The sequence below is a fragment of the Elephas maximus genome, chromosome 19 (assembly GCF_024166365.1).
Source record: "Elephas maximus indicus isolate mEleMax1 chromosome 19, mEleMax1 primary haplotype, whole genome shotgun sequence".
NCBI lineage: Eukaryota > Metazoa > Chordata > Mammalia > Proboscidea > Elephantidae > Elephas > Elephas maximus.
The window spans coordinates 72646559-72668412 of record NC_064837.1 but is presented as its reverse complement, the minus strand read 5'-3'; the positions used below and the strand labels follow the sequence as shown (position 1 = coordinate 72668412).

At 49.1% G+C, this 21854-nt stretch overlaps 2 protein-coding genes across 6 annotated transcripts in view; one reads left to right on the top strand and one right to left on the bottom strand.

The window, feature by feature from the left end:
- Positions 1 to 571, top strand: part of B3GNTL1 (UDP-GlcNAc:betaGal beta-1,3-N-acetylglucosaminyltransferase like 1) — a 186135-nt gene extending 185564 nt beyond the window's left edge. For all 4 annotated transcript variants that reach the window (XM_049859178.1, XM_049859177.1, XM_049859176.1 and 1 more), the window contains one exon: positions 188 to 571. The gene's annotated coding sequence lies outside the window, so the exon portion shown is untranslated. The remainder of the gene's footprint in view (positions 1 to 187) is intronic.
- A 100-nt stretch (positions 572 to 671) lies between these two features.
- Positions 672 to 21854, bottom strand: part of TBCD (tubulin folding cofactor D) — a 176107-nt gene continuing 154924 nt past the window's right edge. For both annotated transcript variants that reach the window (XM_049859168.1, XM_049859170.1), the window contains exons 28-40: positions 19152 to 19270; positions 18433 to 18524; positions 17642 to 17782; positions 17076 to 17159; positions 16776 to 16934; positions 16558 to 16696; positions 13512 to 13633; positions 12261 to 12338; positions 11611 to 11700; positions 10970 to 11057; positions 9625 to 9737; positions 8094 to 8178; positions 672 to 1023 (exon numbers count right to left, since the gene is read on the bottom strand). In XM_049859168.1, coding sequence (XP_049715125.1) covers positions 1009 to 1023; positions 8094 to 8178; positions 9625 to 9737; positions 10970 to 11057; positions 11611 to 11700; positions 12261 to 12338; positions 13512 to 13633; positions 16558 to 16696; positions 16776 to 16934; positions 17076 to 17159; positions 17642 to 17782; positions 18433 to 18524; positions 19152 to 19270 — 1325 coding nt within the window. In that variant the 3' untranslated portion in view covers positions 672 to 1008. The remainder of the gene's footprint in view (positions 1024 to 8093; positions 8179 to 9624; positions 9738 to 10969; positions 11058 to 11610; positions 11701 to 12260; positions 12339 to 13511; positions 13634 to 16557; positions 16697 to 16775; positions 16935 to 17075; positions 17160 to 17641; positions 17783 to 18432; positions 18525 to 19151; positions 19271 to 21854) is intronic.

Below are 21854 nucleotides of genomic sequence, written 5' to 3'. Positions count from 1 at the left end.
TAGGCCAGCACTGGACAGTGCTTCACTACAGAGTCCCTGATCGGCCTGGGTGGTGAATCAGCCTATCCCCATGCCTCAGAAAGGCCATTTCTCTGGAATTGTTTGTGGACACTTAACGCAGCTTTGATTACACTGAAAACAACTCATTCTCTTACTTCTCAAAAGTCGCTTATTTGATTTGCTGCAGCAAAGGGTCCTGCCATCTATGGGGATGCACCTCATCCTCCCACGGTTTGCTGTGGTGTCTCCAGTGAGCGTTTGGGAATTTCCAGTGTACTCCGGCCCTCCATGGACATTCGTCCTCTGAAGGATGCGCTCCAGCTACTTGGACTTGGCCCTGCAGGAGGTGAGCCTTTCCCCACTGGTGTGGCCGTGGTCTCCCGGCCTCCTCAATGATCCAGAGCTGACCCTGGATGCAGGCTGCCTGGCCACCTCAGCCCCAGCACTTGTGACTTCAACCAGTCAAGGGACTCTGCTAGTCTTTTCATCTAAAATGGAAAACTGCCTTTATTTCAGCAAAGGAGCCGTGTTTTAGGATTTAATGAAATAAAAATTTATAAAGTTAAAACCATCCAAATGTATAATGCAGACTTTCTCTTTTGAGGGCTGAAGAGTGAGTGGTTTGGGGACAGCAGCCTGCAGGCAGGAGGAATAAGCCCTCCCAGCCCACCTGCACAAGGCTGTCCCCAGGCACCAGAGTCAGAAATGGACAAAGGAGATGCTGCTTAATACATGATTTTATAGGGGCACACTTGTGTTTCCAGTGAAGGCAAAAGCATCTATAGTTCAGGACACTGGAGTGCAGGGAGCCCATGAGGGAAAACTGCTGTCGTGGTTACTGATGCAGAGTCTTGGCCTCTGTGTGAGCTGGAGCACGGCCCATGCTGCTGCCCAGCCTCTGCATGCTGACCACCGGCACCTGGCTCCTCCCTCCTCAGAAGCAGGACATCTTGGGCCTTCTGCACCAGGTGGGAGTGGATCAAGGGGTCCAACTCCCAGGACACCACTTCAGCGGGGACTGGGCTGCGGAAGAGACACAAGGGTCAGGGCCACTCAGGAATATCCCCCATCTCGTGGCTGCCAGGGACCCCAGCCCCCTCTGGCCCCTGTGGTAAGAACTGAAATGGACAATTGATATCCTGGCAGGAAACTGCATTTTGAACCACCATTTCCCTGGACATTGTGGTCACCTGAAGCCACCTGGCCAAATGCAAACATGGCTGACAGGTGTGAGTGCAACTGTGACCCCAGTGTCACCATGTGCTGCTAACCATCAGGGATGTTGCTGCTTCAGGGAGCCAGGGTGAGAGGCTTGGGACAATGTTCTCTTTCATTTACATATGCTTGGACATTTTTCTAATAAAAATTGTAAAAAAAAACATTAAGCTCAGAAGCTTGATGTTGAGTTAGAAAGCAAGAAACAAGAAGAGGACTCCCAATTTGCAGTCCAGCTCGTAAAGAGCTTAGAAGCCACCATCCCCATATTCATGATAAGAAAAAAAAGGAAAAGCTGAAAATCAACAGCTTTTCTTAGATCAGATAATTAAGGTAACAGGGAAAAACTCTGTCCTGAAAACTGGAAAGACAGGCAGGCTGGTAGAGAGGATCACCGCTCACTGAGAGAAATACCGCCAGTGGACACGGCACCAGCTAGGAGTACTTAAAGGGAAACTGACTGGTTGCTGGGGACTGAGTATGGACCAGCTTGAGAAAGTAAACTTTTGGGGGCCCAGCCTTAAGAAGGGGGTGTATATTCTTAAGTTTTACCTCCAGAAGCCCTACCAGCAGAAGGAGGGAAAAGTAGCCATCTGAAATAGTACCCTGCTCTCCATGACAACAGGATACCAAGGGAAACTACCTTACCAGAGCCTAACCAACATGGAGGAGGGAAATACTCAACTCTAGCCCTCCTGTTTCACCTAAGAGGTGGGGGAAAAAGACTGAGAGAGACCTGTTCACAGAATCGTAAGACACTTACCCCTTCCCCCTTCACCCCTGTCTTACTACCACATCAACAGGGCTTTACACGGGATTACAACTGAAAGTACCTCAGTTTCTAACTTGACACATTATGTCCAGCTTTCAACAAAAAATTACAAGCAAAAAGACATAGTCTAAAGAGACAAGACAAGCATCAGAACCAGACTCAGCTATGACAGAGATGCTGGAGTGATCAGGCCAGGAATTTAAAATAATTGTGATTAGCATGCTAAGGGCTCCAACGGAAAAAAAGTACACAACACACAAGACAGATGGGTAATATAAGTAAAGATATGTCACGGGAAACTTCCCAAAGACTTGAAAAAAAAAAGTTGAACAAAATATCCAAGAACTGTGGGTCAGTTAAAAAAGGTGTAACATTTGTAACGGGAATACTAGAAGGACACAAAAGAGAGAAAGGAACAGAAGAAATCTTTGAAGTAATAATGGCTGACAAACTTCCAAAATTGTTAACAGACATCAAACCACAGATCCTGGAAGCTCAGAGAACATCAAACAGGTTAAAAAATACCAAAAAAATCTACACGTAGGTATATTATATTCAAACTGCAGAAAAGCAAAGACAAAGAAAAAATCTTCAAAGGACCTAAAGTTAAAAAAACACCTCACCTGCAAAGGAACAAAGATAAGATTACATTAGACTACAGAAACTGTGCAAGCAAAGGAACTGAAATGAAATACTTATAAAGTGTTAAAAGAAAAAAAGCCACTAACCTAGAAGTCTGTACCCTGCAAAACTATTCCTCAAAAGTGAAGGAGAAATAAAGGACTTCTCAAACAAAAACTGGAAATTGTGTCCACTAGACCTGCCTTGCAGAAAATGTTAGAAGACATTCTTTAGAGAGAAGGAACATAATAATAGGTCAGAAACTCGGATCTACATAAAGGAAGAGCGTCCAAAATGAATCAATGGAGGTAAAATAACTTCTTGTTCTTAACTGATCTAACAGATAACAGTTTCTGTAAAGTAACAGCAACAATATACTGGATTGATTATCCAATATACCAGATAAGTGAAATGTATGACAGCAACGTGACAAGGGCAGGAAGGAGGGCTGGAACTGCTCTAAGACGCGTGTGCCACCTGTGAAGCAGTATCGTGTTATCTGAAAGTGGGCTTAGGTTGGTTGTGAACGTATGTTACAAACTCTAGGGCAACCACTAAAAAAGTTTTCTCTAAGTATAGTTGACATCTTACAGAGATCACACCAATGGAATCATACAAAAGGGACCAATTAAAACCAGAGAAGGCAAAAAAAAAGAACGGAGGACAAAACAACAGAAAAAAAAGAGGGGAGCAATGAGTAGAAAATAGTAACAAATATGGTCGATGTTAATTCAACTATATTAATAATCACTTTAAATGTGAATAGTCTCAATATACCAATTAAAGTCATAAACTCTCAGAGTAGACCCAACTATGTGTTGCCTACAAGAAACCCACTGTAAATCTACACACAGATAGATTAAAAGGAGCCCCGATGGTGTGAAGAGTGAGGCGCTTGGCCGCTAACTGTGAAAGGCTGGTGGTTCGAGTCTACCCAGCAGGCACCTGACAACAACAACAGATTAAAACTAAAGGGCTGGAGAAAGCTGTACCACGCTAATTTACTAATCAAAAGAAAGCTGGAGTAGCTGTATGAATTTCAGACAAAGCAGATTTCAGAGCAAGGGAATTATCAGGGACGGTTGTTAGGTGCCGTTGAGTCGGTTCCAACTCACAGCGACCCTACACACAACAGAACGAAACACTGCCTGGTCCTGCGCTACCCTTACAATCGTCGTTATACCTGAGCTCTTGTTGCAGCCACTGTGTCAATCAGGAATAAAGAGGGGCCCTATATAACGATAAAGGGATCAGTTCTCCAAAAAGACGTAGCAACCCTGGACGCATACATGCCTAACAGAAGGGCGTCAAGGTGTGTGCCACAGAAACTGATACAACTGCAAAGAGAAATAGACAAATCCACTGTTATTAGGCGGAGACCTCAACACCCCTGTCATGGATTGAATTATGTCCCCCAAAAATGAGTGTATCAGCTGGGTTAGGCCATGATTCCCAGTATTGTGTGGTTGTCCTCCATTTTGTGACTGTAATTTTATGTTGAGAGGATTAGGGTGGGATTTTAACACCACCCTTACTCAGGTCACCTCCCCGAACCACGGTAGAAAGTTCCCCTGGGACGTGGCCTGCACCACCTTTTATCTTTCAAGAGAGAAAAGGAAAGGGAAGGAAGCGGAGAGTTGGGGACCTCGTACCACCAAGAAAGAAGCACCAGGAGCAGAGCGCGTCCTTCAGACCTGGGGTTCCTTAGCAGAGAAGCTCCTAGTCTAGGGGAAGATTGACGAGAAAGACCTTCATCCAGAGCCAACAAAGAGAGAGCCTTCCCCTGGAGCTGATGCCTTGAATTTGGACTTCTAGCTGACTAGACTGTGAGAAAATAAATTTCTCTTTGTTAAAGCCGTCCACTTGTGGTATTTCTGTTATAGCAGCACTGATGACTAAGATAATCTCTCTATCAGTAACTGACAGGACCAGCAGACAGAAAATCAGTAAGGATATAATTGAACAGGACCATCAATCATCTGGATCTAACTGACATCTATAGAATGCTTCATCCAACAACAGCAGAATACACATTCTTTTCAAACCCACATGGAATATTCACCAAGACAGACCACATTCTGCACCATACAACACATGTTAACAAATTTAAAAGAACAGAAATTACACAAAGTATGCTTTTGGAACACAATGGAATTAAACTAGAAACCAATAACAGAAAGGTGGCTGAAAATACCAGAATATTTGGAGATTAAACAATACACTTCTAAATAACACATGGATCAAAGAAAAAGTCTCAAGACAAACTTAAGAAATAATTTGAACTAAATAAAAATGAAAACACAACTTACTGAAATTTATGGGATGCAGCGAAAGCAATGCTTAGAGGGAAATGTACAGCACTGAGTATTAGAAGAGAGAGCAGAAATCAGTGATCCAAGCTTCCACCTTAGGAAACTTGAAAAAGACTAATATAAACCTAAAGCATGCAGTAGAAAAGAAATAATAAAAATTAGAGCAGAAATCATTGAAACTGAAAACAGAAAAACAATGGGGAAGTCAACAAAATCAAAAGCTGGTTCTTTGAAAGGATTGATAAAATTGATAAACCTCTAGCCAGGCTAATGAAGAAAAAGAGAGAGAAGACAGAAATTACTGATATTATAAATGACAGAAAGGTCACCATTACAGCTAACCCTGTGGACAATAAAGGAGCACAGTTAACAACTCCATGCCCACACATTTGGTAAGTTAGATGAACCAATTCCTTGGAAGACACAACATACCAAAACCCACATAAGAAGATACAGATATCTGAATAGACCTATAGCTATTAAAATTCTGAATCAACAATTAATAACCTTCCAAAACAGAAAGCACCATCCTCAGACTGTCTCACTGATTGTTTTTGTAAAAAATATTTTGTGTTTTTAGTGAAGGTTTACACAGCAGTTTAGGCTCCCATTCAACAATTTCTACACAAGTTGCTCACTAGCACTGGTTACATTCTTCACAGTGTGTGTACATTCATGATTTTCGTTCTGGTTGTTCCTCACTGGTGAATTCTACTAAACATTTAAAGAAGACTTGAAACTAATCTTTCTCAAATTCTTACAAAAAAGAGTAAAAGAAGGAAACAATCCCTATGTCACTCTGTGAAGCCAGCATTACCCTAATACCAAAACCAGACAAAGACATTACTAGGAAGGAAAATTACAGACCACTGGGTATCTCATGAGGAAACCCTGGTAGCATAGTGTTTAAGTGCCATGGCTGCTAACCAAAAGGTCGGCAGTTCAAATCCACCAGCCGCTCCCTGGAAACTCTACGGGGCAGTTCTACCCTGTCCTATAGGGTCGCTATGAGTCGGAATCGACTCGACGGCAGTGGGTTTGGTTTTTTTTTTTTTGGTATCTCTCATGAACATAGATGTAAAACCTTCAACAAAATATTAGTAAATCAAATGCAACAATGTATAAAAAGAAATATACACCATGACCAAGCGAAACGAATTCCAGGTATTCCAGACTGGTTCCACATTAACAATCAATGTAGTCCATCATATCACAGGTTAAAGAAGATAAATCACACGATCATCTCGGTAGATGCAGAAAAAGCATCGGATGTAACCCAGCATCCATTCGCGATACAAACTCTCAGCACACTCGGGAATAAAGGAACATTGTCAGCTTGATAAAGAACATCCACAAAAAACCTACAGCTAACATCGCGCTAAAGGTGAGAAAATAGCTTTTCCCCAAAGATGGGGAATGAAACAAGGATGTCACCTCTCATTACACCTCTTCAACATTGTACTCAAAGTCCTAGTGAATGCAGTTAGACAAGAAGAGTAGATAAAAGGTGTATAGGTTGGGAAGGAAGAAATAAACCTGTGTTCACAGATGATAGGGCTGTCTGTATAGAAAATCCCGAAGAGTCAACAGATGAACTCTGGAACTACTAAGCAACTATAGCCAAAGCTGCAGTATATAAGGTTAGTACACAAAAGCCCAATTACTTTCTATATCCTAGCAATGAACAACTGGAATCTGAAATGAAAAACAGTACTATTTATATTAGCACCAAGAACTTAAATAATTAGGTATAGAGCTAATAAAATATGTACAAGATCTATATGAGGAAAACCACAGGACAGAGAAATCAATGATCGACATAAATGGATAGGAAGACTTACTAAGATGTCAGTTCTTCTCAACTTAACCTACAGGTTCAACACAATTCCAACCTAAGTCCCAACAAGTTGTTAATGTGGGTATTGTCAAACTGATTTTAAAGTTTATATAGAAGGGCAAAAGATCCAGAATACCCACCACAATATTGAAGAACAAAATTGGAGAATTGGTATTTCCCAACTTCAAGACTTACTACAAAGTTACAGGAATCGAGACAGTGTGGTATTGGTGAAGGAACAGAAAAATACATCAGTGGAACTGAATAGAGAGCCTAGAAATACACCCACACAAATATGGTCAACTGATCTTTGATAGAAGTGCAGGGGCAATTCAGCAGAGAAAGGAATCTTTTCAATAAACAGTGTCAAACAACTGGGCATCCACATGCACAAATCAATAAATAAAAATGAATCTAGACACAGAGCTTACACCTCTCACAAAAATTAACCCAAAATGGATCACAGACCTAAATGTAAAATGTAAAACTATACAACTTCTGTTATAACTGGAGACTTCAACACCCTTCTATCAATAACGGACAGGTCCAGCAGGCAGAGAATCAGTAAGGACCTCTTGCTCATACCACATACAAAAATAAATTACAGACAGTTACAACTCTACATGTAAAGGTTTTGTAAAACAATAAAACCTCGGAAACAAACAGAGGAGACTACTGGCATAACCTTGGAGTAGGCAGTATTTTCTTAAACAAGACCCACAGAACTAAATAAAAAGAAAAAAAAGAATAAATTGGAATATATTAAATCTAAGAGCCTCTGTTCATCAAAGGATACTGTTAAAAAAATGAAAAGGCATAATCCTTAGAGTAAGAAAAGATACCTGCAATACATGGGCTCATAAAGAAACCCTGCAAATAAAGTATAAAAAGACAGGCAACCCTGAGAAAAATGGACATAGGATTTGAAGAGGCACTTAATGAAAGAGTGTCAGAATGGCAAACACATGAAAAGGCGCTCAACCTCACTTGTCATCAAGGAAATACAACTGAAGCCACCACACAACCTGCCGAATAGCTAACGGAGAAGACAGACTACACCAAGTGCTAAGAGGGAGTGGATGCCATGGATGCCAGGCCTGCATGGTGCCAGAGTCGTCGACCGAGGCAGACACTGTAGCAACGGCACCTCAGGCTTGCCTTCTGGGGCGAGCAGGACACGAGGACTGGGTCTCAGACACTGGGACTCAGGCGGTCCACCTGCACGGTGTCGGGTGTGTGGCCCTGTGTGCTTTCTTATATGGCACTGGGAGGCCACTTGTGGGAGGGCCAGATTCCCACCCCCAATGAGCCACTCAGTGGCACAGCCCACAGTTACCTTGGAAACCAGCTGGGGTCTGGGTACCTGGAGGAGGTCGCACAGGCGGTTCCGCTGCTCCCTTACCAGCGGGAGCTCTGCGTCCCTGAGGGGAGAGAAAAGGCATCCGTCACCAAGGCCCACCCCAGACTCTGCTGCCAGGCCCTGGAAACCAGACAGGAAGCGGTGGCCATGTGTAACACAGGTCATAGCCAAACTGGCCATGAACTCTTTAAGTATTTCGGTAAGCTTCTCTTCTGACGTGAGAAACCCCAAGGCTTCTTAACACTAAAAAGAAATCGCAGCGGGGTTTCTGGGTATAAGATGTCCCTCTCCTTGAAAAAGCCATCCCCAAGACAAGGAGACACACAGGAGAACGAGAAAAACTCCATGTCCTGTGATGTCAGGAGATGACCAAACCCTGAAGGGGGTGTTGAAGGCCTCACAGAGCCGCAAAAAAGGGTGCAGAGCGCTGGTGCCCCCTCATGAAGCAGGGTGAGGTGGGGCTGAGAGTCTGTGGGCAGAGCAGGAGGCCCCCAGGCACCCCCCACCAGGAGACGCGTACCCCGCAGGGATTTAACCAGAGCGGGAGGCCCACAGGCGCGCCCCCCAGGAGACGCGTACCCCGCAGGGATTTAACCAGAGCGGCAGGCCCCCAGGCACCCCCCCCCCAGGAGACGCGTACCCCGCAGGGATTTAACCAGAGCGGGAGGCCCCCAGGCACCACCCCCCAGGAGACGCGTACCCCGCAGGGATTTAACCAGAGCGGGAGGCCCCCAGGCACCACCCCCCAGGAGACGCGTACCCCGCAGGGATTTAACCAGAGCAGCTGCGGACTCAGAGATCCAGATGAAGAAGAGCCAACACACAAGAAGAGAGCAGCTGAGCAGAGAATGTAGGAAACAGAAGAAAAAAACAACGCACTGTCCTCAAAGCAGAACAGGATACTCCACAGGAGAATTCAGTGAAAGGAATGGACTATAAAGATGAAGAAAAAGCCCCAAAATACAACAGAAAGACCAAGAATTAGACAATAAGCGAAAAGATGGGAAAATTATAGGACCCATTGGAGGCCCAATATCCAACCCACAGATGTTCCAGAAAGAACAGAAAAAACAGTGGTGAAGAAATGATCACAGAAAGAAGAGTGGCCTTGAGTCCCCAGGTTGAGAACAACACATGACATTTAAGACCATTGAGGATGAAGAGTCTAAGGCAGCTTCCAGTGGTGAGTTGTCCAAACGGGCAGGGGGTGGGGAGGGGGGTGTGCCATCCACATGGGCAGTTATCCACAGGGGGAGTCATCCACGTGGGGGGAGTCTCCCATGTTGGGGGTATGAGCCATCCACATGGGAAGCTCATCTGCATAGAGCAGGAGGAGCCAAGAGGGGCGGGGAGGGTGAGCCACCCACATGAGGCCGCAGCTCAGAGTGGTCTGCGAGGTTGGCCAAGATGGCGGGAAGTAAGCCTTGTGGAAAAGGTGAGGTCCCACTCACCCAATGCCTGGGAGTGACACACATCCTGAGAGACCTGGGTGGCCATGCTGACTCACCAGACTGTGTCACCAAGCACAGCTATGACCTCGTCCAGAGCCTCGGCACCTGTGACCTCCTCACCAAAGGTGAGCACCATTTCGTACACGTGGCTGGCCGTGGTGTTCCGGATCTGGGACAGAACCGGAGGATGTTAGTAGAGGGAAACACTCCTGAGGGTGCCTGCGGGCAGCAGCACAGAGAAAGGGGGCAGGACCCAGCCCCAAGGAGCAGGACACCTAGAACCTGGCTCTGGAGCAACTCGGAGCGGTGCGTCCATGCAGCCTGCTAACGGGGGAGTCGGCTTCAGATCCTGGCCTAGAAGGATACCTGGGCTAACGTGGGGTGACAGTCATGGAGAAAAATGATGCCCCCCAGTTCTAAACGATTTCTGGATGAATCTCTTAAATCTGAGTCATTTGCAAACTGGGGAAGTCTGTTTAATTATTGAGTAAAAACTAAGGAAATCCTAACCACTCAGGATTTGGTTCTTTTATAGTCGTTCTCCAAAACGGCGTTCCTTCTCTAAGTGTGTGCTATGCTCCCTCATTAAAGAATGTTTTTGAGTTTTCGATCTTGTGCCTGGGAGGTAGTTTCCACAACTGTCGCTGCTAAAACCAAGGGCGAACCACTTTAAACTGCCACGCGTGTCCAGAGAAGGGGCCAGGTCCTGCTGACCCGTGCAGACCCAGCCCCGCTCCTAGGACCCCACTGTCAGATGTTCTGGCCCTTATCACTCAACTAGACAATTCACAGAGCTAACATACCTCTAAGAAGTCTTCATAGACGCAAATGTAAAAACGACCGCAGAACCAAACCCCAGGCGTTAGAAGTGCCATGTTTCAAAATCAAAACTTGGCTGTGGCCCATGGGTCACTCCCTATAACCTGCCCCGCTTTTTATGAAGGACCTGAGGTCAAGTTCTAGGTCATCCCAATCGTATGATTTCAGATGCCTACCTCCATCTAAGGTATCAAAGCATTTAAATAATTTTATGGACACGTGAGAAGGCTGTGTATACAACAGCCAGCCAAAGCACTCAGAAACAGAAGTCTGTGGTCAGGCTTTCAGATCTGGGGGTGTGACATTAACCATCACACCACACAATGGCCGAGCTGCCGGCTCTGCACCGAGATGTGAGCAGACGTGTGCTCGGTGCTGGCCACTCCTGCAACATGCTGCCACACAGTCTGTGCTCATGAACAGAAGTCAAAGAGCTGGGCTCTGTGTGACCTCACAGCCTGTCGCCATCTGTGTCCACCCTGACACCATCCTAACGTGAAACACCCCTTCTCAAGTCTCTGTGGCAGTGTCACGCCTGTTACAATGCACATGTCGTACATCACGAAAAATGTGAACACTCACGATGGGAAACGGATGGCAGAGAAGAAGAAGCAACTGCAGAAGCACTTTCTTTCTCACGTCCCCTGGAAATGGAATCATTCCACAAAACCTGCAGGAAGCCAAGACATTCATACTGTTAGCACACAGGCCTCACCAGGCACAAAGCCGGTGGTTTGAGAATTTCCCCGTGTCCAGGGGGGCAGCGAGGGGGGACCTGGGAAGGGCAGACTCCTGGAGAAGAGTTACCCCTGAGCACACACCTGCTCAGGGGCCTGGAGGAGGTCTACCAACAGGGCACCCACTCCAGCCTCGCTCTCACCTGACAACCCCCACCCAGGCCGGGCCTCAGGAAGGGCAGTTGAGGTAACTGACTGCAAGTCAGAGCACCATCAGTAACACATCTTGGCCTCAGGGCATCAGGAAATGGAGTCTATTTCTGTGAAACCCACCTCAAAAGATGGTGCCTCCACACAGGTCCCTCCTCCCCAGTCCCCCTCAACAGCCCGATGCCTCTGGCCCCCTGCCCCCCCACTGTGGGGCCTGACTCAGAAGGCCAGATTGACCTGTTCCTGTTGGAAACACCCTCCCCGCCCCCCAGCCCTTGGCTCCTGGCTGCTCTGAGGCCGGGTACCATCTTTGCTGCCTCAGGCAGGGGCACTCACACAGAGATGCTTGATCGAAGCTTCTGGATGTCTTTGGATTTCCTGATTTCCTCCTTGCAAAGTGCAAGCAACTTCACAGCAAAGGGGTGGCTGGAAGGAAACACAAGCCACTCAGACATGCTTTCGTGGTACGTGCGACACGCGTGGCAGCCCATGGGTGGTTGTGCCAGGGCTGCTGCAGTCGCCGGGCAGGGGACATCCTCAGTGACCTACGTGATGCTGTGCCCAAACCCCAGACGCCCGGAGCATGGGAGCGAGCAGATTCACTGTCCCTGGTCTGCACGGCCACCTGCATGGCAGAGGCAGGTGGGCAGCCTTGGCCAGTGACCGTCCCCTTCTCAACTGCTGACTCTTCCTTGGGCAGCTGGACAGTGTCCGGCAGAGATACACATTCTGCAGGGCTGCCAGTCAGGGGCTCTGATCCTGCTCCCTCGCCCTAGGCAAGGCCACCCGCACCTACCCACCTCCCCACTTCCCACCTGCTCCATTTCATCGTGGCAGCCAGTGCTTGCGTACTGGACTTGCAGTCTGTGTACACACGAACCCCGCCTGCTCTGGGAAGTTACCACCCAGCATTCTCGTCTCGGGACCTGACTGCATGCCCCTTAAGCCAGGAGCTTCCGCAGCTCAGCCAGGGAGGCAGCACTCACTCCTCCACCACCGTGAAGACATCAAAGCACCCGGTGGCCAGCATCTGGTCCAGTGTCTTCAGCAGTGGCACGGACACCCTGAGGGGAGATACACTGTGAGACCAAGCCACAGGCCCTGTGGTCATAGGTCCACTCAGGGTCCAGCATCACCTGAGACACATTAGCACAGATGGTTTCAGGGTATATTAACTATGTCAAGACTTACCAAATTGTGCACGTTATGTCTAGTTTATTATATGTGACCTATACCTCGATGGAACCCTGGGGGCACACTGGTTAAGAGCTATGGCTGCTAACCAAAAGGTTGGCAGTTCGGATCTACCAAACACTCCTTGGAAATCCTATGGGGCAGTTCTATTCTGTCTTGTAGGGTCACTATGAGTCAGAATCAACTGTACAGCAACAGGTTTGGTTTGGGGTTTGGTTTGTCCTTCAACAGAGCCATTTACAACAAAGAAAGGAAAAGAAAATGAGTCTGGGTTCCTGTCCGTGAGAGCTGTGCTGCTGCTGGCTGGGTCCTGTCGTGACGGGAGCCATGGTCACACAGCTGGGACAGGAGAGCCCTGCTGGGCCCTCACACGTGCCAGGACATCCCTCTTAGAAACAGCACTGCTGACCCCTACACAGGAGGAGGGACAGAAGCCACTGCTACACGGGAACGCTCACAATTCTGAGGTAAAGGCCCATGGGGTCCACACTCATGTAAAGGCAGTACCCAAAAAGGCAGATCCAGATGTTTTACACATCAGGTCACGTTTGCACTGAAACGTCTAACCCTGGGAACATGAGCCCCATCCAGACGGCAGCCGTGGCGTAAACAATCTGCACGTGGTGGCCGAGATGCTGATGGTGTGAGCATCCAAGGGGGACAGGCCTCACGGAGCACCATGGCAAGCATCTCCTGAAGGGGGAACTGCATTCTGCTTGACCTGCCTCCTCACAGAACTGTCTTTACTTCAGCATCTAGACAAGATGTAATTTCACCCCGTGCAAAGCACAGGCTGGGAAAGGTGCACGGAGGCAGCCACAGGCCGGGCACTAGAAGACCCTTAGCCTCACTGTGTCCCAGGGCCTCACGTCACGGGCTAGCCAGGGGCATCACACACATCCCTTCTCCCTTACAATCCCGTGAAAACGAGTGAGACCCAGAGAGCAGGGAAAACGTTGCAGCCAGCACAGGCCACACAGACTGATGGCAGTCTGACCACCAGGCTCGTTCTGCTGCCGAGCTCCCATAAGCATACACGTTACCTGTCGTTCAGAAGGTTATCCTCGAAGATCTGCAGGAGGGTTCCACTGAGGCAGTCCATGGCCTGTGGGTCTTCCTGAACACTCTTCACGTACTCGCACAGGCTCTGTGCTGAGTACTTGACCTGCAATAGATGTGCTGTGTAAGGACGCACGCACGCACGCACGCACGCACACACACACGCCCAGCCCAGCCCAGCCGGCCCCAAGGGCTCAAACATCTGCTCCAGGGCTGAGAAGACAGCTTCAGGAGTGAAAGCAGCGTAGAGAAATGCCCAGCCAGCCTGGTCGAGAGCACTGGCCGCAGTGCAAGAATCTGAGACGGGAACACTTCCCTCAAGGGGTGGCAATGTCCTGTGAGCTGTCACATGCTGCTGCTGTGACCCCCACACTGTCACAGTGGTCACCACCACAGGTGGAACAACCCCCACGCCGTCACAGTGGTCACTGTCACAGGTGGAATGAGCCCCACACCATCACAACGGTCTCCGTCACAGGTGGAGTGACCCCCACACTGTCACAGTGGTCACCGTCACAAGCGGAACGACCCCCACACTGTCACAGTGGCCTCTGTCACAGGTGGAACAACCCCCACACTGTCACAGTGGTCACCGTCACAGGTGCAATGAGCCCCACGCTGTCACAGTGGTCACCGTCACAAGCTGAACGACCCCCACACTGTCACGGTGGTCACCGTCACAGGCTGAACGACCCCCACACGGTCACGGTGGTCACCGTCACAGGCTGAACGACCCCCACACGGTCACGGTGGTCACCGTCATAGGCGGAACGACTCCCACACTGTCACGGTGGTCACCGTCACAGGTGCAATGAGCCCCACACTGTCACAGTGGTCGCCATCACAGGCTGAACAACCCCCACGCCATCACCATCTTGGGTCTGCACGTGCGACCATGAGGGCAGAGGCACTGGGCATTGAGACAAGATGTTGTGAGACGCTCCCTCCACAATGTGACAACCGCCTGTGAGGCACAGCTGGGCCCCTAAGTAGTGGGGGGGTGGTCCAGAGACCCCCACCACAGACACTGAAACAAACACTCGAAGGTTGTAGGGTGCTAGGCCTGGGCTTTGTGGAGGTGGTGGCCAAGGCAGCCGGGAGCCAGGGCACCCACCTGAGCTGCCAGTAGAAGCGAGAGCTCCCTGACTCAGGCTGCCAGCTCTACGATCTCACAACCAAAGCCCAAAGTTGTGAACCATGATGCGCTAGCTACGTAAACAGGGAGCAAAGGCTTAGCACCCCCAGACTGCAGACACTGGAATTACAAGACACAGAATACAGAAAACCACACCCATTGCTGTCGAGTCGATTTTGACTCATAGCGACCCTATAGGACAGAGTAGAACTGCCCCATAGGGTTTCCAAGGAGCGCCTGGTGGATTCCAGCTGCCAACCTTTTGGTTAGCATCCGAGCTCTTAACCACTGCGCCACCAGGGCCCCAGAATATAGAAAACTGTCCACTGATTTTTTTTTTAAAGAAAAAAATGCAATTACAAGGATGACCACACATGGAAAACTATCAGAAACTGGCGTGAAAACAAAGGGAACTTTTAGAAATTAAAAATACGGTTACTGAAACCGAAGACAATGTGGGGAAAGGATAAATACCAGATTAAAGAAAACCGAAGGAAGATACCAGTAAGTGAAGTGGGGAAGACATCTGAAGAAGCAGAAAGAGGAGGTGAAGAGTCAGCTGGGCCCCGATGTGACGATGGGGTGTGCTGGAAAAGGGGTGATTTGGGAAAGGTGGGGTGACAGTGATGAAGGGTAACAAAGGGGTGAGGTGGCCACACGTGGAGACAGGAGGCTGCAGATTCCCCAAAGTGATGAAAACCTGAGTCTGCTGGCTGGGGAAACATTGAATCCCAAACAGGGTCGATGAAGAGAAGCTCATGCTGGACATATCAGTGTGAGACTGGGCAATGTCAGGACCTCACAGCTGTGAACAGGAGACAGAGCACCGAGGGGCAGTGGGAACAGTGACAGCAGTGGTCGTGGGGCTGGACAGCAGTGGACATGCATCCCGAGCACACAGTGACCATCAGACAAGTGCTGTGCCTGCAAAGTAAAGTTTCAAGATAAAAACCCTCACAGGTAAGTGAAAGTAGGGTGTCTGCCTGCCAGGGACTCACTGTAAAGAAACATCGTGAGAAGGGACAGCCTGCTGGGAGATGGTTTGGAGACAGGCACAGCACAGCTGGAGTGAAACCAGCAGATGCCAGCTCTACAAGCAGGACAACAGCGGAGTATCCACAGGGCTGTGAGGAGGTGGGCAGAGCTGCGGCAAGGGGTAGCAGGCACAGTGGCCCCAGCTCCTCTGCCATCCAGAAGAGAGCCAGGTACTCCCGATGACAACTTTGTAAGGTTGGGATCATAAAGGGAATGTGTAAATGCCAGGGTAGCACAAAGAACAACAGAAAAGGAAAACACCTGAAAAAAGAAACCTAATCAATGGCAAGAAAAAAAAAAAAAAACATAGGAAACAAGGGTCAAAGAAAAATTCAGCAGGACAAATTCGAATATGTTGAAAATCACAACAGCGAAAGTGCACTGAGCCTGCAGCTCGAAAAGCAGAAAGGCCGAGTCCAGGTGCAGAGCTCAGGGCTTGCGTTCCTACAGTGACAGCACACCAGCAGAGGTCGGCCCAACCACGGAACGTGTGGAGCGACTGTCCAGATTCAGACCACAACCGTGAGCATGGAGCTGAGAAGGCAGGCACAGAGCCCAAGAGGAGCATGTGGTCCCGCTGTCTGGAACAAACAGTGCTCCCCAGGAAGGTACAGGGGATCTGAGGGTGGCGCGGAGACAGCTGAGTTGGCCTGTGGGGCTATGCCCATCCAGCAGCTGAGGCTGGGCTTACAGGACACGGGAGTGCAAAGACGAGCACACCTGGCAGGGGGTAGTCACCTGGCCAGAAGTGGTCAGCAAGTCCAGAGAGTGGGCACTCCAAGGAGACAGATGCCAGACGCCCTAACTGAACCCGTTCTGGACAAAGCCATCCCCTTGTAGGGGAAGGCGTTGTCCCTCACCGTGGACTCTGTCAGGCCGCCGGCGGACACGGCCAGCCCCAGCAGCACGTGGTAGCGGAACCCTGGCAGCCCCAGGAGCTGGGTGATACGCGGGAACACCTGGGAGGGTGCCTTCCAGTTAATGGCGGCCACGTCCGACCTGCAAGATAGTGCAGGTCAGTGCAGCGGCCATGGTGGGGCCAGACCACCTGCGGGAACAGGGGCGCCAGCTGCAGCACCTTGGGAAGATCTGCTCTAGCTCCTCTCGGTGGGGCACGTGGGGGAGTGGGGGGCTGTCGAAGTGCAGCAGTGTCAGGAGCACATCACCGGCGTGGGCGCGGATGCGGTCGATCTTCTCACTGGCCTGCTGGGCCACGCAGCACAGGACTCGCTTGCAGCTGCAAAGGAGCACAGGGCCCATGGAAGTCACTACAGGTGCACCTAATGTGTCCTAGCCCCGCAAGGGGCTCCGAGCCTGCTGGGACCCTCCCCGCGGCCCCCGTCCCCGAACGGAGATAGACGCGTGGCCCTGCACGCACACGCTGGCTCCAATCAGCTCTGGCCGGCTCCTCCCCAGCAGGAGCGTCAGCTCCATCAGACTCGTCATTGCAGCCTCACGGACCCTGCAGGGCAGAGGGGATGTAGGTACCTGAGAAAACTCTACCTGAAGCAAGGCTTCACCCAAACACCCTTTTCCTCCTGGGCTGCCACACTAGACTCTTCTCAAAAATGATTTGGGGATCTTCTGACTTCTACATGTTCTTGTTGGATGCTTTGTCAGAAATGAACTTTACGGATAAACTGGAGAGCAGCCCACTGGGGTGTACATGTGAGAGACACAGTAATATTTGTATTTTATAAAGTTAGCTTTTTGCCAGTAAAGAGCGGAATGGAGACGGGTGGGAGAAGCCAGTGCACCGGGCCTCTGGGAAGCGCTGAGAACAAAGGGATGCCCACATATGACCACGAAGTAGGGAGAAGGACACTGACTGGGGGCTTGCCCAGAAACAGGGCTGGACGCTGCTGGGTGGGGGTGGACGGGGCAATGGACAGGAGGCCTGGGGCTGTGCTGGGGGTGAGGATGCGGTGTGGGTGTGGCTCTCACCAGGCTCCCACGTCCCCCCTGCTGTCCATGGTGTAGTCGTTCATGCAGTCGAGTAGTGTGGAGTAAATCTGGGGGACATTTGCCTCACACAAGACCTCATCAGGGACGCCTTCTGCGCTCACCCCAACTGTCAGGCAGATCCTGAAATTAAAAACATGCAGTAACTGCAGCACGTGACTCAGTCAGCCTGCCACGTCTCCCATCACCACAGCACAGTACAGCTTTTCAAGTTGGACTTGCTCAGGATGGGGGGCTCAATATCAGTGCCCTCTCACGGCAAGCATGAGCAACTCTCCCCCAATTGCCTTCTCGGCCTTCGGTTTGAAGGTGGTGATGAAGCTGCTCGTGGCTGGTCCCTGCTACCCTCCCATCCTGGCAAATGTGGGCCCCACAGGGACACCCTGGGTTCCTGATGGGAGGGAGGAAAGCAAGACCATGCTTATCTGTGATCAAGCACAGAGGCCACTTCACACAGGCGGGGGACAGCCTTGCCACCTCAAGCAAATATACACCCCTCATGTAAAGAAGTAATCACACGACTGGCTCAGTGTTCAAAATGAAGCTGTCTGTGAGCCTCTATGGCTGCAATGCTCTTTGACAATCCTCTGAGAAAAAAAAAAAATCTAGAAGATAAAGTCATGAAGTTCACCTCTGAGAACAAGCATATGCTTTCTGATCGGTATGTAGAACAAACAAGCCAGATCACAAGCGCCCCCTCTGTGTGCAGATGCTGCTGCTGGGTCCTGGCCTCGGGAAGCAGTTACTTTAGGAGGACACACACCAAGACTCACCTAGCGATGGCCCTCAAGGTGTCTCTCCGGGCCTCGGCAAAACTCACGTCCTTGGCGGAAATGTGGGTAATGGCTCTCAGACCTGCCAGAACCTGGATGCAGTAAACAGTCATCACAACTGAGAGCTGCAGATAAACCATGTTAGTGCAGGGGAGCTCAATGCAGCTGCAAAGCACGCGGGAGGACAGCTTTCTCGGTGCCACCCGACCCCTTCTCAGTAGGGCCGGCCCAGCCCCCACCCAGTCTACATCCCACTTCCCGGAGGCCTGGGCTTGAGTGTGCCTGCTGCTCTTCCCACCTGACCATCCCACCCGGGCAGTGCAAGGAGCGGATGGAGGGAGCTGCTGGCTCTCAATGATGTGAACTGTTGCTTCTCGAAGTGACATTTCCATTTTAAAAGCTGTGTCATGGGGGGGCCTCACCTCAACTGTGTTCTGGATGATACAGAGACTCTGCTCCTAGAGAGGACAGTGCTGAAGCGACACCCCACACAGAAAGGCAGTAGTGCTTCCCCAAAAAAGCAGCAGCAGAGCCACACCAGATACCTCCCTCTTCGCCAAAGCTGCCTTCAGGTGAGAGAACACTGGGCGCCTGCCCTTTTTGTCCTTCTCTTTCTCCTGCTCACACATGGTGCTTTCCTCGAAGTTCCCTTCCCAAACCACCAGTGTTTGGATTTACTGGAGGCTTAGTCCAACCCTATCCACTGTGGGCAGCCTCACCTGCTGCAGCCTGCCCTTCAGCAGGAAGCCAGGAAGGGCCCCCAAGGCCAGCGCAAAGCCACAGCGTGTCATCTCCTCAGGGCTCTGGAGCTCGGTGAGGTACTGCTGCATCAGAGCATCTGCGAGACCAAGTGGGGAGAGAGAGCCGGCGGTTGCTGGGAGTCATGGCGGGCACTCTAGAGACACTTCAGAAAGGGAGCAGATATACTGACGTAGAGATGGGAGGAGCCACTTGCGGCTTCTAAAGGTGGTGAATACCCAATCAGATGGAAGAGAGAACTCTTGTAAGGTAGTCCTAATGTTCTCATAAGCAATTCTACCTCCATGATTTCATTTTTTGGAAAATCTATCCAAGAGGGTTATGAAAGTGGTAGATATGCTCACAGTTTCCCCTTTGTTTCACTAAGCATATAAACGCTTATTGTGGAAACGACATCTTCCTCATAAGGAGGGCATTCCATCAAGGACTGAGAGCAGGTGTGGCCAAGCGCACACCTAGGGCTCCAGCACGCCATGAACAGATCTGGTGGGGCCACCGTGCAAGCCGCCCAGTGCAGAGACAGGGAGCACAGAAGAGGTTCGAGGCCCGCCTCAAGGGGAGGAGGGCTCCATCCAAGCACTCCTGTGTTGAGTCAGGCCTCAGCAGGGGATTGCAGTTCATCAGCAGAAAGGGAGAGAAAAGCAGTAGCAACAGGGTGAGCAAAGGTATGAAGGTGTGAAAACAGACGATGCACTTAGGTGTGAAGGCCATCGGTACTGGGAACAGAGGCTGAGGGGGAGACACGGGAAACAAGGTCAGGGTGCATGGCTCAGGGCGGGACGTGTACCACCAAGGTGTGGAATGCCACCACGTGAGCCACGAGGGCAGAGAAAGGATTGTCAGGAGGGAAGCAGCATAATCACACTGTGCTTGAAAAGCACCCCTCCTAGCAGGGGAAGGGGGCTGGACACCATCCATGTGTGCTGTTTGCTACAACCCAAAGAGGTCTTTTTCACTGTTTTTAATCTCAACAAAGTGTGACTTTTGTAATATGTGTACATGAATACGCTCAAAAATGACACTAAAATTCAATTTATAGAGACACTGAAATGACAGTGGAACTTAAAATAATTCGCTTCCATACCCATGTGAAAAGAGACACCTGTGATCTTAACAACTTGGGTTTAAACATATCAAAGGTTAATTTTAGAACAGTGTTTTTTTATATTCTCAGTGACGTGGTTCTTACTGTCTTCTCAGGCAAAAAGCAAAACACGACCATTATCATCCCAAGTTTTCAAGAGAGACTAAATACAAAATAATGTTACTGTCTCCTTAAATAAAATTGCCTGTGATAAAGGGATATAGCATTTTATTAAAAGTTTGTCAGAAGATCATAATTATGGGATATTTCCTCATTTTTATAAAAATCACATAAAGAAGACTTAGATTATTACACAAAAATTTTCTGTACTTATTATGTAAAATGGAGCCCTGGTGGTGAAGTGGTTAAGAGCCTGGCTGCTAACCAAGAGGTCAGCAGTTTGAATCCACCAGCTGTTCCTAGGAAACACTATGGGGCACTCTGCTGTGTCCTGTAGGGTCCCTATAAGTTGAAATAGACTTAATGGCAACAGGTTTGGTTTTTGGAGGGTTTGGGTTGGTATTACTTATAATAGTGTTTCATACATTTTTTAAGTAATTTACAGTATATGTTCTATATGACATAAAGGAATGCTATAGGCCAACATAATATATGAATATGAAGAATTTTTTATATAAAAAAAAAAAGACTCATGAACTAGATCATCGGTCCAGGAAAAGCCAACTGATGCAATCATCTGTAATGAGGTGGTCCAGTGGCTACACAGAATACTACTTTCTGTAAAGAGGTAAAAAAACAAAATGTATTGACACATGACAAACACTTACCAGAATAATGTTGCCAGAGTGCATCTGAACACTCTGAAGATATATTTTGCCATAAAATATAAAAATTAATGAAGCAATCACCTCTGCGGATAAAAACTCAAAGGAGCAAGACAATACTGAGCAGACACAGCTCAGAAAGAAGAAAAATCATCACCATAGTGAAAGTACAAGGACCAAGGAGAACAAAGCACACAGGAACAGAGCTGCAGGAAGTGAACCAAAAAATGAGGAAAAAAACGGAAAAGAAGAGAAGTTTGAAGAGCTGGAAAGATGACAGACACAGAAGACAGGAACAGGAAATCCAATATATGTATACAACTGGAATCTTCAAAGAAAAAAAATTATTAATGCAATTTAAGAAAACACTGCTGACATAAGTAAGAGTTGGTCTTACATATTTAAAAAGTCACACAGTGTTTCAGGAACAGTTGACCCCATAGAGACACTAAGACTTGTTCAGAGAGAGAAAAAAAATGCTTTGAGCAGCCACACAGAACTCTCCAGGTCCATCCAGGGGGTGCCTCTCCCCCACAAGCAGGCCCTTCCCATACACATTCCCTGGAAGCTGTCACTCGTCCCGCAGACTCACTCCAGGGTCCTGCTCCTCAGGAAAGCATCCCGGTCTCCAGACTGGGCCAGGCGCCAGCACTGCACCTGTGCCTCTTATTTAAATTCTTTGTGTGCTTCTCCCCACCCCTAAAGGAAGGGACCTGGTCAATCCCCCGTCAAAGCTGGTGGTCTGGGGGTCAGAGGTGGCACAGAAAGCACAGTGCACAAGCTCCACTCACTAC